The 14,740-nt window shown below is 43.5% G+C and overlaps 1 protein-coding gene across 1 annotated transcript in view; it reads right to left on the bottom strand.

Moving 5' to 3' along the window:
• SYT17 (synaptotagmin 17) overlaps positions 1-14,740 on the bottom strand; it is a 71,704-nt gene that overhangs the window by 30,528 nt on the left and 26,436 nt on the right. The window contains exon 6 of the mRNA XM_032460964.1: positions 486-606. Within this exon, the coding sequence (XP_032316855.1) occupies positions 486-606 (121 nt within the window). The remainder of the gene's footprint in view (positions 1-485; positions 607-14,740) is intronic.

Below are 14,740 nucleotides of genomic sequence, written 5' to 3'. Positions count from 1 at the left end.
TACAATAGGCTGCTCAGAGCTGGGATTTATAAAGATTTATGGTACATTTGAAATGAGTTGGGGGAAAAAACCTCAGGGTGTGGCTGCCGCTGTCTCAGGTTAGAATGCACGGTCCACGCACGCTACCGCCCCCTGGAGCATGTGGTCTCCAATGCAGGCATAGCGTCTAAAAAGGCAACTTCCCAGGGGGCTGCATGTGTACAAAGAGGATCTAGATTTCAGTAGTTATCACACCTGGTCTCAGTCAAACCCCACATTCAAATGGGGTTACTGAGATGGCATCACATACCTGCCTCCTCCTAAGAGACATCTGATCGTTTCTTTCCCTCTTGAACTAACATCCTAATTCTGGACGCTATTTTACCCTCACGGGGTCTTATTGTTCAGTAGTATCCAGAATGCAGCAAAAGAAAATCAGGTCCCTTGTGTCAAACAAACATAGATGCCCTGTTAAAGAAATGGGGGAAGGAGGGCTCGCACTGTACCTGAACCTTGGCTCACATCCGTCTGAAGAAGTTGCTTGGCTCGAATGACATCGACGTTCAGTCTCCCAGCACTTGGGAGATAATTCAGTGACAGAAGCAGCTCCCCCAGTTCTACCTCATTCTGCAGAGAAAGGATATGGTCAGGAAGTTGCATTTTTCTTGTATTCCTTTTGTATCCACCATGCAGGAAATTGATTCCAGCAGCTCACGAACAGACTTCTGTGGGTGGATCAGCTGACAGTGGGTGCCTCTTTCTTTGACTTCTTTTAGCCTCTACCCCCAATTATTTTCTTCCGTCTATCTCAGAAAGTTCATCCTGCTCTAAGGATGTTTAATAGCAGCAACAACATAGTAGTAACAAAAGCATCAATAATGGTAATAAATGCTACATGTCAAATACTGTGCTAAGTACTTTACATATGATAATCAGTTCAGTCTTCATAATGAGTCTGTGAAATGTGAGCATTCCACTTAATAGAAGGAAAAACAGAGGCTCAGAAACATGTCCAAGGCCACACAGCTAGAAAGCGGCAGTGCTGGCATTTGGACCCAGGGAGGCTGATTCCAGATACTCTGACCACTAACCTCTTCTGTCTCCCAGCAGGATACCTGGGAGGCAGACTGCCCTGCAGAGCAACTATCTGGGTGAAAAATCTGTTCTCAACCTGTAGGTTGAGTCCACGACAGAGACCATGCTTCTAGCCCCACCAAGGCAAGCTTGAACTTTTTGACATCCCATGTTAAAGAGTACCCACTACCACACCTGGGGGAAAGTCACACACACACACACACACAGAGTGCGTGACTCCATAATTCCTAAAGTACCAGAAAACAGAAGGCCCCCACTTCTCTGTCCCTTTAAAAAATTTTTTTTATTGTAGAAAATTTTAACCATATGTAAATAGGCCAGTCTGATCAATCTCCATATATTTGTCACTCTTGTGTCAATGATCAACATTTTGCTGGAGGATGTTTTGTCTTGTCTTAGTCCGTACCGGCTGCTATAATAACAAAACAACTCACAGATCAGGTAGGTTATAAACAACAGAGATTTATTTCTCATAGCTCTGGAGGCTGGAAGGCGAGGGTGCCTGCATGGTTGGACGAGGGCCCTATTCAGGGTCGCACACTTCTCACTGTATCCCTAGCAGAGGGCTAGGGAGCTCTCTGGAGTTTTAATAAGGGTACTAATCCCATTCATGGGGGGGCTCCACCTTCATGATCGAATCACCTCCCAAAGGTTCCACTTTCTAACACGATCACATTGGGCACTAGGATTCCAACATGTGAATCTGGGGTCAGGAGGAACACATTCAGACCTTAGGATATTTATCCTCTGACTTGTAAAAAAAATTTGAGCTGAATATTTTAAACCAAGTCCCAGACATGGTGTCATTTTACCCATATTTCCTTTAGCGTGCATTTCTAACTGATAAGGACATTAAAGCAAATATTTTTAGTATGGGAAATTTCCAAACAGTCAAAAGAAGGCAGAGGAAAAGGAACTTCCTCATGGCCACCATCCCTCAGCTTCAACAATTATCACTGCCTGGCCAATCTTGATTTACCCATACCCTCATTCAACTCCCCATATTATTCTGAAGTAATTCTGAGAAATCATATTATTTTATCTGTAATATTTTAGTTTGTATCTCTAAAAGATAAGATGCTTCTATCTATCCATCCATTGATCTAGCCACCATCCATCCATCCTCGATCCACCCACCACATCCATCCACCCTCCATTCACCCACCATCCATCCATCCATCCATCCATCCTTCATCCACTCACCTGTAATTTCTACCCCTTTTGATGTCAGTCATGTCAACAAAATAATGCCAAGTGGCAGCTCTAGAACAACGCTTGGTACCTAGTAGATGCTCAAAAAAATGTGTTGACTGGATGAAGAGCCAATCCAAAAGATTTCTGAACTGAGTGAGTTAGTCCCCAAACAACAATCTTGCACATTAATTCAAGAGGCTGCAGACGGCAGCCTGCAGATGCATTTTGTTTGGTCCACATCATATTTACACAGATCATTACTTGCTACTTTTTATAAAATTCAAGAATCAAGATTTTTCACACTAAAAAAGAAATCTGGATTTCTTGTTTTTCTTGAAAAACAGAAAGGTCTGGCAAGGCTAGGCCCACACTCCCACCTGGAAACATCTGGCCACAGTGCAGTGCCCTTAGATGGGACTTGCCTCTGCATGTCATGGGATCCCCACCTTTACAGTCCTGCTGTCCTGCTCTGGGCACACAAGCTTGCAGGTTTTTCAAAAAGGAATGGCCCACTCAGTTTCCTGAGTGATCAAAGACGTTCAGAGCCCTTTACACACAGTTGTTAGCGGTCTTCTCTTTGTTCTGGAAGCCTGGAAGACTGCAGCAACTCCTGAGCACCACTCTGCAGACATATCTGTCCCCAGGCAAGGAAGGCTAAGGACTCTGCTGGTGCCCAGGCCAGGGAGAAGCCAGTTCTGTCCTGTGGACTTTGTTCCTCCCAGCTTTGTAAGTCAGAGCGATGCCGTCCCTGCTTCTAAAACTAACCAGTATCTCATCTCATGATGCAGGTACAGAGACAGGGATCAGGACTCGTAGCATTGTCAGCTGAGCTGCATATACAGAGTAAAACAGATAAACAGCAAGTTTCTACTGTACAGCACAGGGAACTATATTCAGTATCTTGTAGTAACTTACAATGAAAAAGAATATGAAAATGAATATTTGTATGTATATGTATGACTGAACTATTACACTATACATGAGAAATTGACACAACATTGTAAATTGACTATACTTCAATAAAAAAACTTTTTAAAAAGAGTAAAAAAAAAATAGATTCAACAAATCTAGTCATCAAGGGTAGTTTGTTGAGAGATGGGCTCAGTTGAGAAACAATTTTGGGTGGCAAGAAATGAGCCTTCGTATAGACAGTGGTTCTCAACTGTGGAAAATTCTGCCCCCAGGGGACATGTGTCAATGTCTGGAGATATGCTGGGGTGGGGATGGGGAGTGCCACTGGCATCTAGTGGGTGGAGGCCAGGGATGCTGTTCAACATCCTGCAATGCACAGGACTGCTCCCTCCCTGCTGCCAAAGGATGCTCCAGTCCAAACTGGCAACAGTGCTGAAGCTGGGAGACACCGGACAGACAAGAGAAAGGGGCAGAGAGGTCTCTTTTGTGATAACAAAAATAGTAAATGGCCTCTGACCCAAAAGTTCCATTTCTAGCAACTTACTCCACATCAGGATGTGCCCACAAGGGTAATGAATACAGTATCATGACTTCCATAGATTCATTGTGGGCCTACTATGTGCCATAGATTGACTGTGGGCCTACTATGTGCCTGGACTGGGGAGCAAGATGCAGCCCCTGCCTTCATGGTGGCGGAGACAGACAGTAAACAGACTAAGCACTAAACAGAGCACTGAGGGAATTTTAGAGGATGCTGAGTACCAGGAAGAAAACTCCAGCACGGTAAGAGAGATGAAGGGCCTTTCTGGGGAGAAGGAAATACTGTGCATCTTTATTGTGGTGGTGGTTACACAGGTACACTTGCCCCCAAATCAACAAACTATATATTCACTTTTCTGTTGTTTTTTTTGGGGGGGGAGGTAATTAGTTTTATTTACTTATCATTTTATTTTATTATTATTATTTTTTAATGGAGGTACTGGGGATCAAACCCAGGACCACTTGCATGCTAAGCAGGTGCTCTACCACTGAGCTATACCCAACAAACTACATTATTTAAAATGTATATTTATTGTATATAAATTATGCTTCAGTAAAATTGATTAAAAGGGGGATCTGAAGTAAGCAAATAGGGCAGAATATTAGCTCTTGTCAAATGTGGGAGATGGGTCCAAGGGTGTTTATTATTCTCTGTTAGAAACATTTCCTTTAAAAACATAATAAATATTAAATAAGAAAGCAAGAAACACTAGGCAGGGTAACAGTGGTTGACCGATGGGGGCCATGTGGGGGCCACCACGTGTCAGGCAAGGCCTCTGTGCACGGCGGTCTGAATCACAGGACGTGGGGAGGGGGACACACAGGCAGAGGGAACAGCAAGTGAAAAGAGCTGTGTTCTGGGACGGAGGGAAGGCCAGTGTGGCTGGAGGGCGGTAAGAGCTGGATTCTGGAAAGGTGCATGGGAGCCTGAGGAAGCTGCCCCGGTGGCTGGCTGCCCACCCCAGGTGCTCATCCCACAAATGGAAGGAGAGAGGATCAGAGGCAGGCAACTGGGCTCTCACCGCCTAAGGGGCCCTGAAGCCCTCTTCAGAGTATGAAGAGCTTTCCAGAGTGGAGAGCTACTCCCCTCCCAGGAGCCACTAAACATAACCCCCCACTGCCGCCCCCGCCACCCACTGTCAACAAGGCCACTTCCTGGTGTCAACTTGTTTCTAAAAAGGTTGTTTTTCAACTCAAAAAAAAAAAAAAAAAAAAGCAAAGCTTTTATTCTTCCTTCACTTTGTGGGATATTCGCTCGTTGCCCCCTCCCCGGCCCCCCGCCCACCGCACCCCGAGCGCATGCGCAAGTCAAGGTTCTCCTGCGGTATTTTTTCCGGGGAAGCTGTCCCACTGAGTCAGCCACTCTATCCCACTGTCTTGGGAGTGATCGATTTGCAAGACAGTTGTCTGGAATTCGGGGATCAGTTGGTAGACATAAAAAAGAGGGCTAATTGAGCAATATCGAAGGGTTGATTTATTTAACAAACATTTATTCAACAGTTACTGAGTCCTAGGCACCAAATGTCATGATCGTGACAATAACAGCAAACCTTTCTTGAGAAGTCACCTGAGGCGAGGCAGTGACCCCAGCAAGCTAAGGCTGAATCTCCTTTTTCCCCTCCATCGCCCTAGAGGGCCCCATCTTACAGATGAAAGAATTCAGGCTCAGAGAAGCCAAGAGACATCTTCAGGATATCGTAAGTCAGGGCAGGCTGCAAGTGCAGCCCATGCATTAACTCTTTTTTAAAAAATTAATTCATTTAAATTAAATTCAACTAATTTTAAAAACTGAATTATAGTTGGTTTACAATGTTGTGTGAGTTTCTGGCCTGTATGAACTCCTATATACCACGTCCCTGGTAATTAAAGCACCATCCAGCCATCAACAATCCAATCTGCAGGGAAGATAGACTAACAAATCAAAATTCTAAGGGCCTCAGACTCACTAGGATGGCTATAAAAAAAACAAAAAGGTAATAAACATTGGCACAGATGTGGAGAAAATGGAACTCAATACACTGCTGGTGGGAATGGAAAATAATGCAGTCACTGGGCTAACACTTTGACCTTTTCTTAGAAGATTAACCAGAAAGATACCTTATGACCCAGCAACTCCACTCCTTGGTATATACCCAAGAGAACAGAGAAACTCGTACATCGATGTTCACAGTTGCACGACCCACAATAGCCAAAGGGCGGAAAAGAGCTCAAATGCCCTTCAATGGATGAATGGATAGAACATGTTATTATAAAAATGTTATTCAGTCATAAAAACGAAGGAACTACTGATACACGCTACACTATTGGGCAGATGAACGTCAAAAACATTATGCCAGGTGAAAGAAGCCAGACACAAAATCACATATTGTGTGATTCCATTTATGAGATATCCAGAATTGGTAAATCCAGAGAGACAGAAAGCAGAATGTGGTTGCCGGGATGTGGGAGGAGGGGGAAATGGGGAGTGACTGCTTGATGGGTACAAGGTCTCCTTTGGAGTGATGGAAATGTTCTGGAATTAGACAGAGGGAATGGTTACACAACATTGAGAATGTACTAAATGACACTGAACTGTACTTTCAAATGATTAAACTGCTGATGTTTTGTGAATTTCACCTCAATTAAAAAAATCATAGGTCCTAAATATTAAGGAGCCATATGGACCAGATCTAGTGCAAGACAGACTGAAGCACAACCCACTCTTGGGAGGGGCATGGTCACGGAAAGCTTCATGGAAGAGGCATTTGAGTTAAGCCCTAAAAGATAGGTAGGATGTGTTAACTAAGCTTATCACGGTAATCACTGCAAAATATATGTGTATATATATCACCATGTTGTACACCTTAAACTTACACAATGTTTTATGTCAATTGTATCTCAGTAAAGCTAGAAAAAAAGAAAGAAAAATAAATAGAATTCTGTCCAGCAAATAGAGCCGGGAAGGGCACTCCATACAGATGGAACAGAATGAGGGAACCCTTCACGGTGGCCTCATCACCCTTTGTTGCCCTGTTCCTGAATATTCTTGATTTCATAACATAAAGTCCCAAGTAACTTGCTATTAATAGTAAAGTAACCAAAGAGGGTTAACCATTTGGATTTCAAAAATAAATTAGTGGGGGAGGGTATAGCTCAGTGATACAGCACGTGCTTAGCATTCACAAGGTCCTGGGTTCAATCCCCAATACCTCCATTAAACAAACAAACAAACAAACACACTCTAAGTAACACCCCCTGAAAAAAAACAAAAAATTAATAAATTAGTGAGGATAAGCACAAATAATATTACCCTAACTCATGTGCATTCTTGGTTTTTGTTTTTTAAGCAGGAAAGACAATGCTGGCTTCTCACTGAGGCAGAACAGGTGTGTGGCTCTGGGCCCCCGAGAAGCAGGGGATGCCCCCCACCTCTACTTCAAATGAAAAAGGGAGAAATCTATTTCTCAGCAAGAATTTGATATTTGATATTTCAGAAACAATATTGCAGGGAAGTGAGACCACTTCTGGGATTAACAGTTAAGAATTATTTTCGTGGAAATTAAAGAAGACTTTAAAAAATGGAAAGATATTCCATGCTCTTGGATTGGAAGAATCAATATTGTTAAAATGGTCACACTGCCCAAGGCAATCTACAGATTTAATGCAACCCCTATCAAATTACCCAGGACATATTTCACAGAACTAAAACAAATCATAATAAAATTTATATGGAACCATCAAAGACCTAGAATTGCCAAAGCATTACTGAAGAGAAAGAAAGAGGCTGGAGGAATAACTCTCCCAGACTTCAGACAATACTATAGAGCTACAGTCATCAAGACAGCATGGTATTGGTACAAAAACAGACATATAGACCAATGGAACAGAATAGAGAGCCCAGAAATGAACCCACAAACTTTTGGTCAATTAATCTTCGACAAAGGAGGCAAGAATACACAATGGAATAAAGACAGTCTTTTCAGCAAATGGTATTGGGAAAACTGGACAGCAGCATGTAAAACAATGAAGCTAGAACACTCCCTTACACCGTATACAAAAATCAACTCAAAATGGATCAAAGACTTAAACATAAGACAAGATACAATAAACCTCCTAGAGGAAAACATAGGCAAAACATTATCTGACATACATTTCAAAAATTTTCTCCTAGAAGAAATAAAAGCAAGAATAATCAAATGGGACCTAATGAAACTTACAAGCTTCTGCACAGCAAAGGAAACCAGAAGTAAAACAAGAAGACAACCTACGGAATGGGAGAAAATTTTTGCAAATGAAACCGACAAAGGCTTGATCTCCAGAATATATAAGCAGCTCATACGACTCAATAAGAAAAAAATAAACAACCCAATCAAAAAATGGGCAGAAGACCTAAACAAGCAATTCTCCAAGGAAGACATACAAATGATCAAAAGGCACATGAAAAAATGCTCAATATCACTAATTATCAGAGAAATGCAAATCAAAACTACAATGAGATATCACCTCACACCAGTCAGAATGGCCGTCATTCAAAAATCCACAAATGACAAATGCTGGAGAGGCTGTGGAGAAAGGGGAACCCTCCTACACTGCTGGTGGGAATGCAGTTTGGTGCAGCCACTATGGAAAACAGTGTGGAGATTCCTCAAAAGACTAGGAATAGACTTACTGTATGACCCAGGAATCCCACTCCTGGGCTTGTATCCAGGAACCCTACTTCAGGATGACACCTGCACCCCAATGTTCATAGCAGCACTATTTACAATAGCCAAAACATGGAAACAGCCTAAATGTCCATCAACAGGTGACTGGATAAAGAAGATGTGGTATATTTATACAATGGAATACTACTCAGCCATAAAAACCGACAACATAATGCCATTTGCAGCAACATGGATGCTCCTGGAGAATGTCATTCTAAGTGAAGTAAGCCAGAAAGAGAAAGAAAAATACTACATGAGATTGCTTATATGTGGAATCTAAAAAACAAAAACAAAAACAAACAAACAAACAAAAACAAAGCGTAAATACAGGACAGAAATAGACTCACAGACAGAGAATACAGACTTGTGGTTGCCAGGGGGGTGGAGAGTGGGAAGGGATAGACTGGGATTTCAAAATTGTAGAATAGATAAACAAGATTATACTGTATAGCACAGGGAAATATACACAAAATGTTATGATAACTCACAGAGAAAAAAATGTGACAATGAATGTGTATATGTCCATGAATGACTGAAAAATTGTGCTGAACACTGGAATTTGACACAACATTGTAAAATGATTATAAATCAATAAAAAATGTTAAAATAAAAAAAAAGAAAGAAAAAGAATTATTTTCGCAGACAACATGTGATGAGAGGTTCCAGAATGATCAGAACTTGGGGACTCAAGGTCAAATCTTAACCCAGCCCTGGAGCAAGTGGAGGGTCCGCCCTACACTAGGGCCTCTGCTCCGGAACATATGCACCTATGAACAACATCCACTCGGGCATCAAAAACTGCAGCTTTAATAACCTGAGGGCAAAAATGTTCCTGGAGAGTTCCTGGAGCCAGAGTCCTCCTGGTCCTTCTTCCCTAGAAGAAACATCGATACTAAATTTAAAAGCAGACCAGCAGCCAGCTGGTAGGGAATTTCCAAGATGGGAACAGAAAAACCGGACCACCTAGTTCAGTATCTCCCCAACCTACCCTCCTCCCCCAAAGGATCATGGAATTTACGGTGATCGCTGTGGACACCTGTGAAGTACTGGCACATTAAACTTACATCAACCTGGGGCAGTTCTGCCCTCCCATCAACTCCAGGAACATTGGCAACGTCTGCAGACATTTTTAGTTGTCACAGCTGGGGAGGGGGGTGTTCCTGACATCTAGTGGGTGGAGACCAGGGATGCTGCTAAACATCCTACAACGTCCAGAACCCCACCACCACCTCAACAAAGGATAATCTGGCCCAAAATATCAACAGCGCTGAGGCTGAGACATCTTAGTGAAACCTATGAACCTTGGATTGGTTCAGATTTTTCTCTTATACATGTTTCTAGCCTGAACAAATGTTAACAGCAACCAAAGAGTTTGTATTTTTCTCCAACAGATATGAGGGAAGCCCATTCACTACCTCAGCTGAACTTGTCTTGGGTCGTCTCCTTCAGACTGGAAGAGGCCACAGCACAGCTGCAAGCCAACCTACGATTCCAAGACCAAGATCAAGACCAAGCTACGATTCCCATCCTTCCGCTTCCTCCTTGGGCCTTTCTTCTTTGCTGCAAGCAGAAACCCAAGCACCAGACAAAAAAGTCCTCCAGGAAGTGGGCTCAGTCGTCCCAAGGAGAATGGATTGTTTATTCTGAGCTCTCCAACACTATGAAGTCTTCTTTCTCCAACCCAAATTTAGACCGATAAGGTTGGCATGTCAGAGCTGGAAGAGTTGGGTCCAATACTCTAGGTTTATAAAAGAAAACTGAGCCAGGCTGTTCTCTCACTTCTCTGCTTACCACTCTCCATCACCCTTAGAATGAAATCCAAAATCCACAGCCTAGTCTTCAAAAGGATTTGCCAGCCTCAGCACTATTGCCATTTGGGGCTGATCATTCTATGTTGTGGGGCTGTCCCATGCATTGTAGGATGTTTGCCAGCATCCCTGGTCCCTACCCAGTAGATGCCAGCAGCATACCACCCCTAAGGGTGACAACCTGGAATGTCTCTAGACATCACCATGTGTCCTCTGAGGGCAAAATTGCCCAGTTGAGAACCACTGGTCTATCAGGATCTAAATAACCTGACCTCTGCTTACGTCTCATACCTCATCCACCTGCCACATCCACTTTCTTTCTATTCCTTGAAAACTACAGATCCTTCCTACCCCAAGGCTTGCTATTCCCTCAGCCTGGGAATCTCAACTCAAGTGTCACCTCCTCATCCAAGTTTTCCATGACCACCAATGGAAAACAGACCCCTGCCTCCATCACTTTCAATCACATTACCTTGTTCAAGTTCTTTCATGGCACTCTGTCCTTGTCAGATGTTTTCTCGTTCTCCCTAAAGGCAAGGACTGTGTCCATCTCTCTACCACTATATTCATAGCACCTGGAAGATCTTCAATCCAGAAGACCATGCGAACAACCTATGTGGCCCCCAACATGGAGGCTCCCCACTCCCATGTCATGGTTCAAGAGGGGTCTTGGCATGGCGTCTGTCACTTGCCCTATCCGACCTCAAGAGAATTGAAGCTGAGGCAGGAGAAGGAACTGGTGACTGGTGTCACTTCTCCCTTTTCCTCTGTCAAGGCAATGTCACAAATAAACAAGGATCATTTCCTTCTTTAAGAGTTTGATGAGCTTAATTGGGTTGAACCACATGGGGTGGGCTTGGAAGAACATAAGTAGACTGTCTGTAAATTACTCAAATGAACCCAGAAGACACTCTGCCAGCCCCCCAGCAGCCAGCTTGTGCCAACGTTGCTCTGCTCTCCACCCAGAGAAAAAGTCTGTCTCCCTGCCACCACTGAACACAAGTAAGTTCGAATCAATAAAAAGGAAATCAAAGAAAACCATGTGGGACAGAAGACAATTTCTGGGGAAAACAACAGCCCGGCTCTCCTCCTGACATCCGTCCTTTGAAGTGTTTCATACGGCACCCTTGCTCCTGCTCACCTGGCAGAGGGTTTCAGATGTGTGCACACACTTTAACTGATGCCCAAACACAGCTGCTATGTGCTCGCTGCCTTTGTTCCCGTGGGTTGGGAGAAACCTTTTGTCTCTTAATTTACTGCACAAACAACATTAAAATAGGAACGGAATTTTTTAAAAGCAAAATCCAACAACAATCCAAGTGCGTTACACATTTCATCAAACACTTTCTTTGGTCCACACTCTCCCCTTCAGATTCTCTTCCAGTCCTTGTCAATAATCAAAACAAGATTTGCATAGCTTCACTAACAACACAGGCAAATTATGAAATACCATCCCCGACACTTTTTAAACTTAAGTAGACACACACATTTTCCAAGTTACTACCTGGACATCACAAGAATCACCTGTAATGTCTACTTAGAGTATTCCATTAGCCTGAAATACTGTAATTTACCTCCATCATTTTCCTATTGCTAGGTACTTGGGTTATTTTAAATGACCTAAAATAGGGCACTTTGGCGTTTTGCTTCTTTTAGGTTACAATCCTCTAATAAAACCCAGGGGTAAGATCACTGGGTCAAAGAATATATTAAGATATATCCAAATATTCAGATATTTTTCTGCCATTCAGTATGAACTTCCAGACCGTTTGCCAAAAGGGCTGAACTAACTTCACAGCCACCAGGACTGTCACCACAATATCACCAGCACCGGGTATTAACATTTTGACAAGTGGGTGCGGGCTCAGTGTTGTTGCTGAAATATTTTTTGTTTGCATTTCTTTGATTGAATACCCAGTCACATATCAGTTTAATTACACTTCCTCTTTTGCATGGAAACACTGACTTTCTCTGTGAGTTCAATGCCCCTCCTCAGTAAGTCCAGGGCGCGGCTGATAATAAACATTTAGCGCTGGATTGTATTTGTCTGCTACTGCCAGGCTTTCTAATTATTCCTGTCTACTGGATATCTGATTACGGATTTAATTTGTATTTCCCGGACTGCTAAAAGGACAGAGCATCTTTTCATGATCATCAGCTATTCACTTTGTCTCTTCTATGAAAACCCTGTTCATTTCTTTTGGCCCATTTTTCTATCGGGCACCTACTGATTTATAAAGGCCTTTAAATATTATGGCTAATAAGTTATTCACCAGTTACGTGTTATAGGTTGAATTGGGTCCCTCCCAAAATTCACGTTTAAGTCCCATCCCTTAGTGTCTCAGAACATCATATTATTTGAAAACAGGGTCGTTGCAGATGTAATTACTTATGAGGTCACAGTGGAGCACGGGGGTCTCTAATCCAGTATGGTTGGTGTCATTATAAAAGGGGGAAATTTGGACACTGCAGGGAGAATGCCATGTGAAGTCTGAAGTTTTGCCGCCACAAGCCAAGGAACTGGCAGAAGCCAGGAGAGAGATCGCAGATAGATCCTTCCGAGAACCTTCCGAGGGAGTATGGCCCCGTCAACTCCTGGACCTCCGTAACTGTAAATTTCTGTTGTTTAAGCCAGTTTGTGGTACTCTGTTATAACAGTCTACAAACAAATTCATGGGTATGGTCCTCCCAGTTTGCAGCTTGTTTTTAATCTTCTTTTTTACCATGTTTTCTGATGAGCAGAAGCTCATAATTTTAAAGTGGCAGAATGCATTCATCTTTTCCTCTCTGGTTCACACTTTGTAACTTTTTCAGAAATGTTTTGCTAAGGTTAGAATGGTATTCTCCTTTTTTTTCCCCCTAAAATTTAAAGTTTGGCCTTTCAAAAGGAAGTCCTTGGGCCATCGGGACGTGGTTTTGGTGTGGGGTGTGAGATAAGCTCTGTTTTTATTTCTGATGTCATGACCAGTTTTTTCTTCTGTCTTTCTGCCCCACGAGGCTGTGAGCTCACAGAGGGTAGTGATTTTATGTCACCTCCACCCATCTCCCTAGGTACGGAACAGACCCTGTGGTGAACACTGGCCAAGAGAAACATTTGTTTATATCCAGCGTATGAAGCTAGCTAAACCTTCCAGGGAAGATGGGAGAGAAGCTCAGTCATTTGATGTCTGAGAGTTTATGACCAGGGCTCAATGGCCGTCCAAATGAGATCAACCTACTTCAGATCCACTCAAGCATCTTAAAAGAGTGAGATATTGACTCTATTCTAAATTGGGCTCCCAGTGAGCGTCTTGAAGCAGAGACAGCTGTTCTAGCAGAGATTGCTCCAGAACTTGCAACACTATCAACCCAAACCTGACGTGGCAGGCATGAAGCCTTGTCTCCAGCTACCCAGTACCTACAGTGAAGGACCAACAGGGGACAGTTAGGAGAGTCTCCCTCAATTAGAAGCGGCAGGAGCAGCCAGGATGGGCTAGGACACCAGTGGCTGGGAGAAGCTCTGCCTGCTAAGGGAGGGATTCCGAGTCAGCAGGGTCCAGCCCCCAGCCCCTTCTTCTGTCTGTTGATTCCATTTCTGCATAGAAAGCCCCCCTCTGCTTCTCTGTGCCTTAGTCACCTAATTAGACCAACCTCTCCCCAGCCTCAGATCGAGCCCAACCACCTGTCACAGACAGTTGTATCTACCACCTTTTGGGCACAAGGTTAGCATACAGTAGGTGCTCAATAATTATCTGTTACCAGAGCAATTGTGTGAGACACAAAGGACACAGTAGTGAGCAAGACGGTCAAGGTCACTGCACTGCAGTTCAACATTATTTATTACACAGAATGAATTAACTATGAAATGATTTAATTAGCCCTGTGGTGTGTGCTATGAAGAACAACAGGGTGCTGTGGGAACTGACCTTCCTGAGACTCCCCTGCAGAAGCAGGACCAGGAGTCAGAAAGCCAAGGAGCAGGCACATGGAGTAACAGGAAAGGCTGGGCGCAGAGCTGAGGCTGGGGGAAGACAGGTCAGCTCATGCCATGCTGCCAGGTTAGGAGTTTGGGCTTATCCTAAGGAATAGGGAGCCACAGAAGGCTTTAGACAGACACCTACTTTGATGGGCATTTTAAACAGATCTCTCTGGCTACACCTCCTCTTCGGATGGAAGCTGTCTCTCCTCCTGACTCCCTCTTCCACTCGTGTTGTAACTGTTGCATGTCTCTGTATCTCTTGGAACAAACCTTTCTACGAAGTTATTTTACTTTTCCTGTCCTATCATTTCTGCCGGGAGGGACTGCACCTTCTATGTTCTCACCCACCTGTCTTTCCTGCCCTCATATTCGGAGGTAGGGTGGCTGTTATGCATTGAATTGCGTCCCTCAAAAAGATCATGGAACAAAATCTCCCTCAGAGCCTCCAGAAGGAAACAGCCCGGCTGACACTTCGATTTTGAACTTCCAGCCTCCAGGATGTAAGCAAAGACGTTCCTGTTGTTTTCAGACACCTGCTTTGTTGTCGATGTTACCGCCGTCCTGGGACATGA

This window comes from Camelus ferus, chromosome 18, assembly GCF_009834535.1.
Source record: "Camelus ferus isolate YT-003-E chromosome 18, BCGSAC_Cfer_1.0, whole genome shotgun sequence".
Lineage (NCBI taxonomy): Eukaryota > Metazoa > Chordata > Mammalia > Artiodactyla > Camelidae > Camelus > Camelus ferus.
The sequence above is the reverse complement of the archived record's forward strand: the minus strand, read 5'-3'. Positions and strand labels throughout refer to the sequence as shown.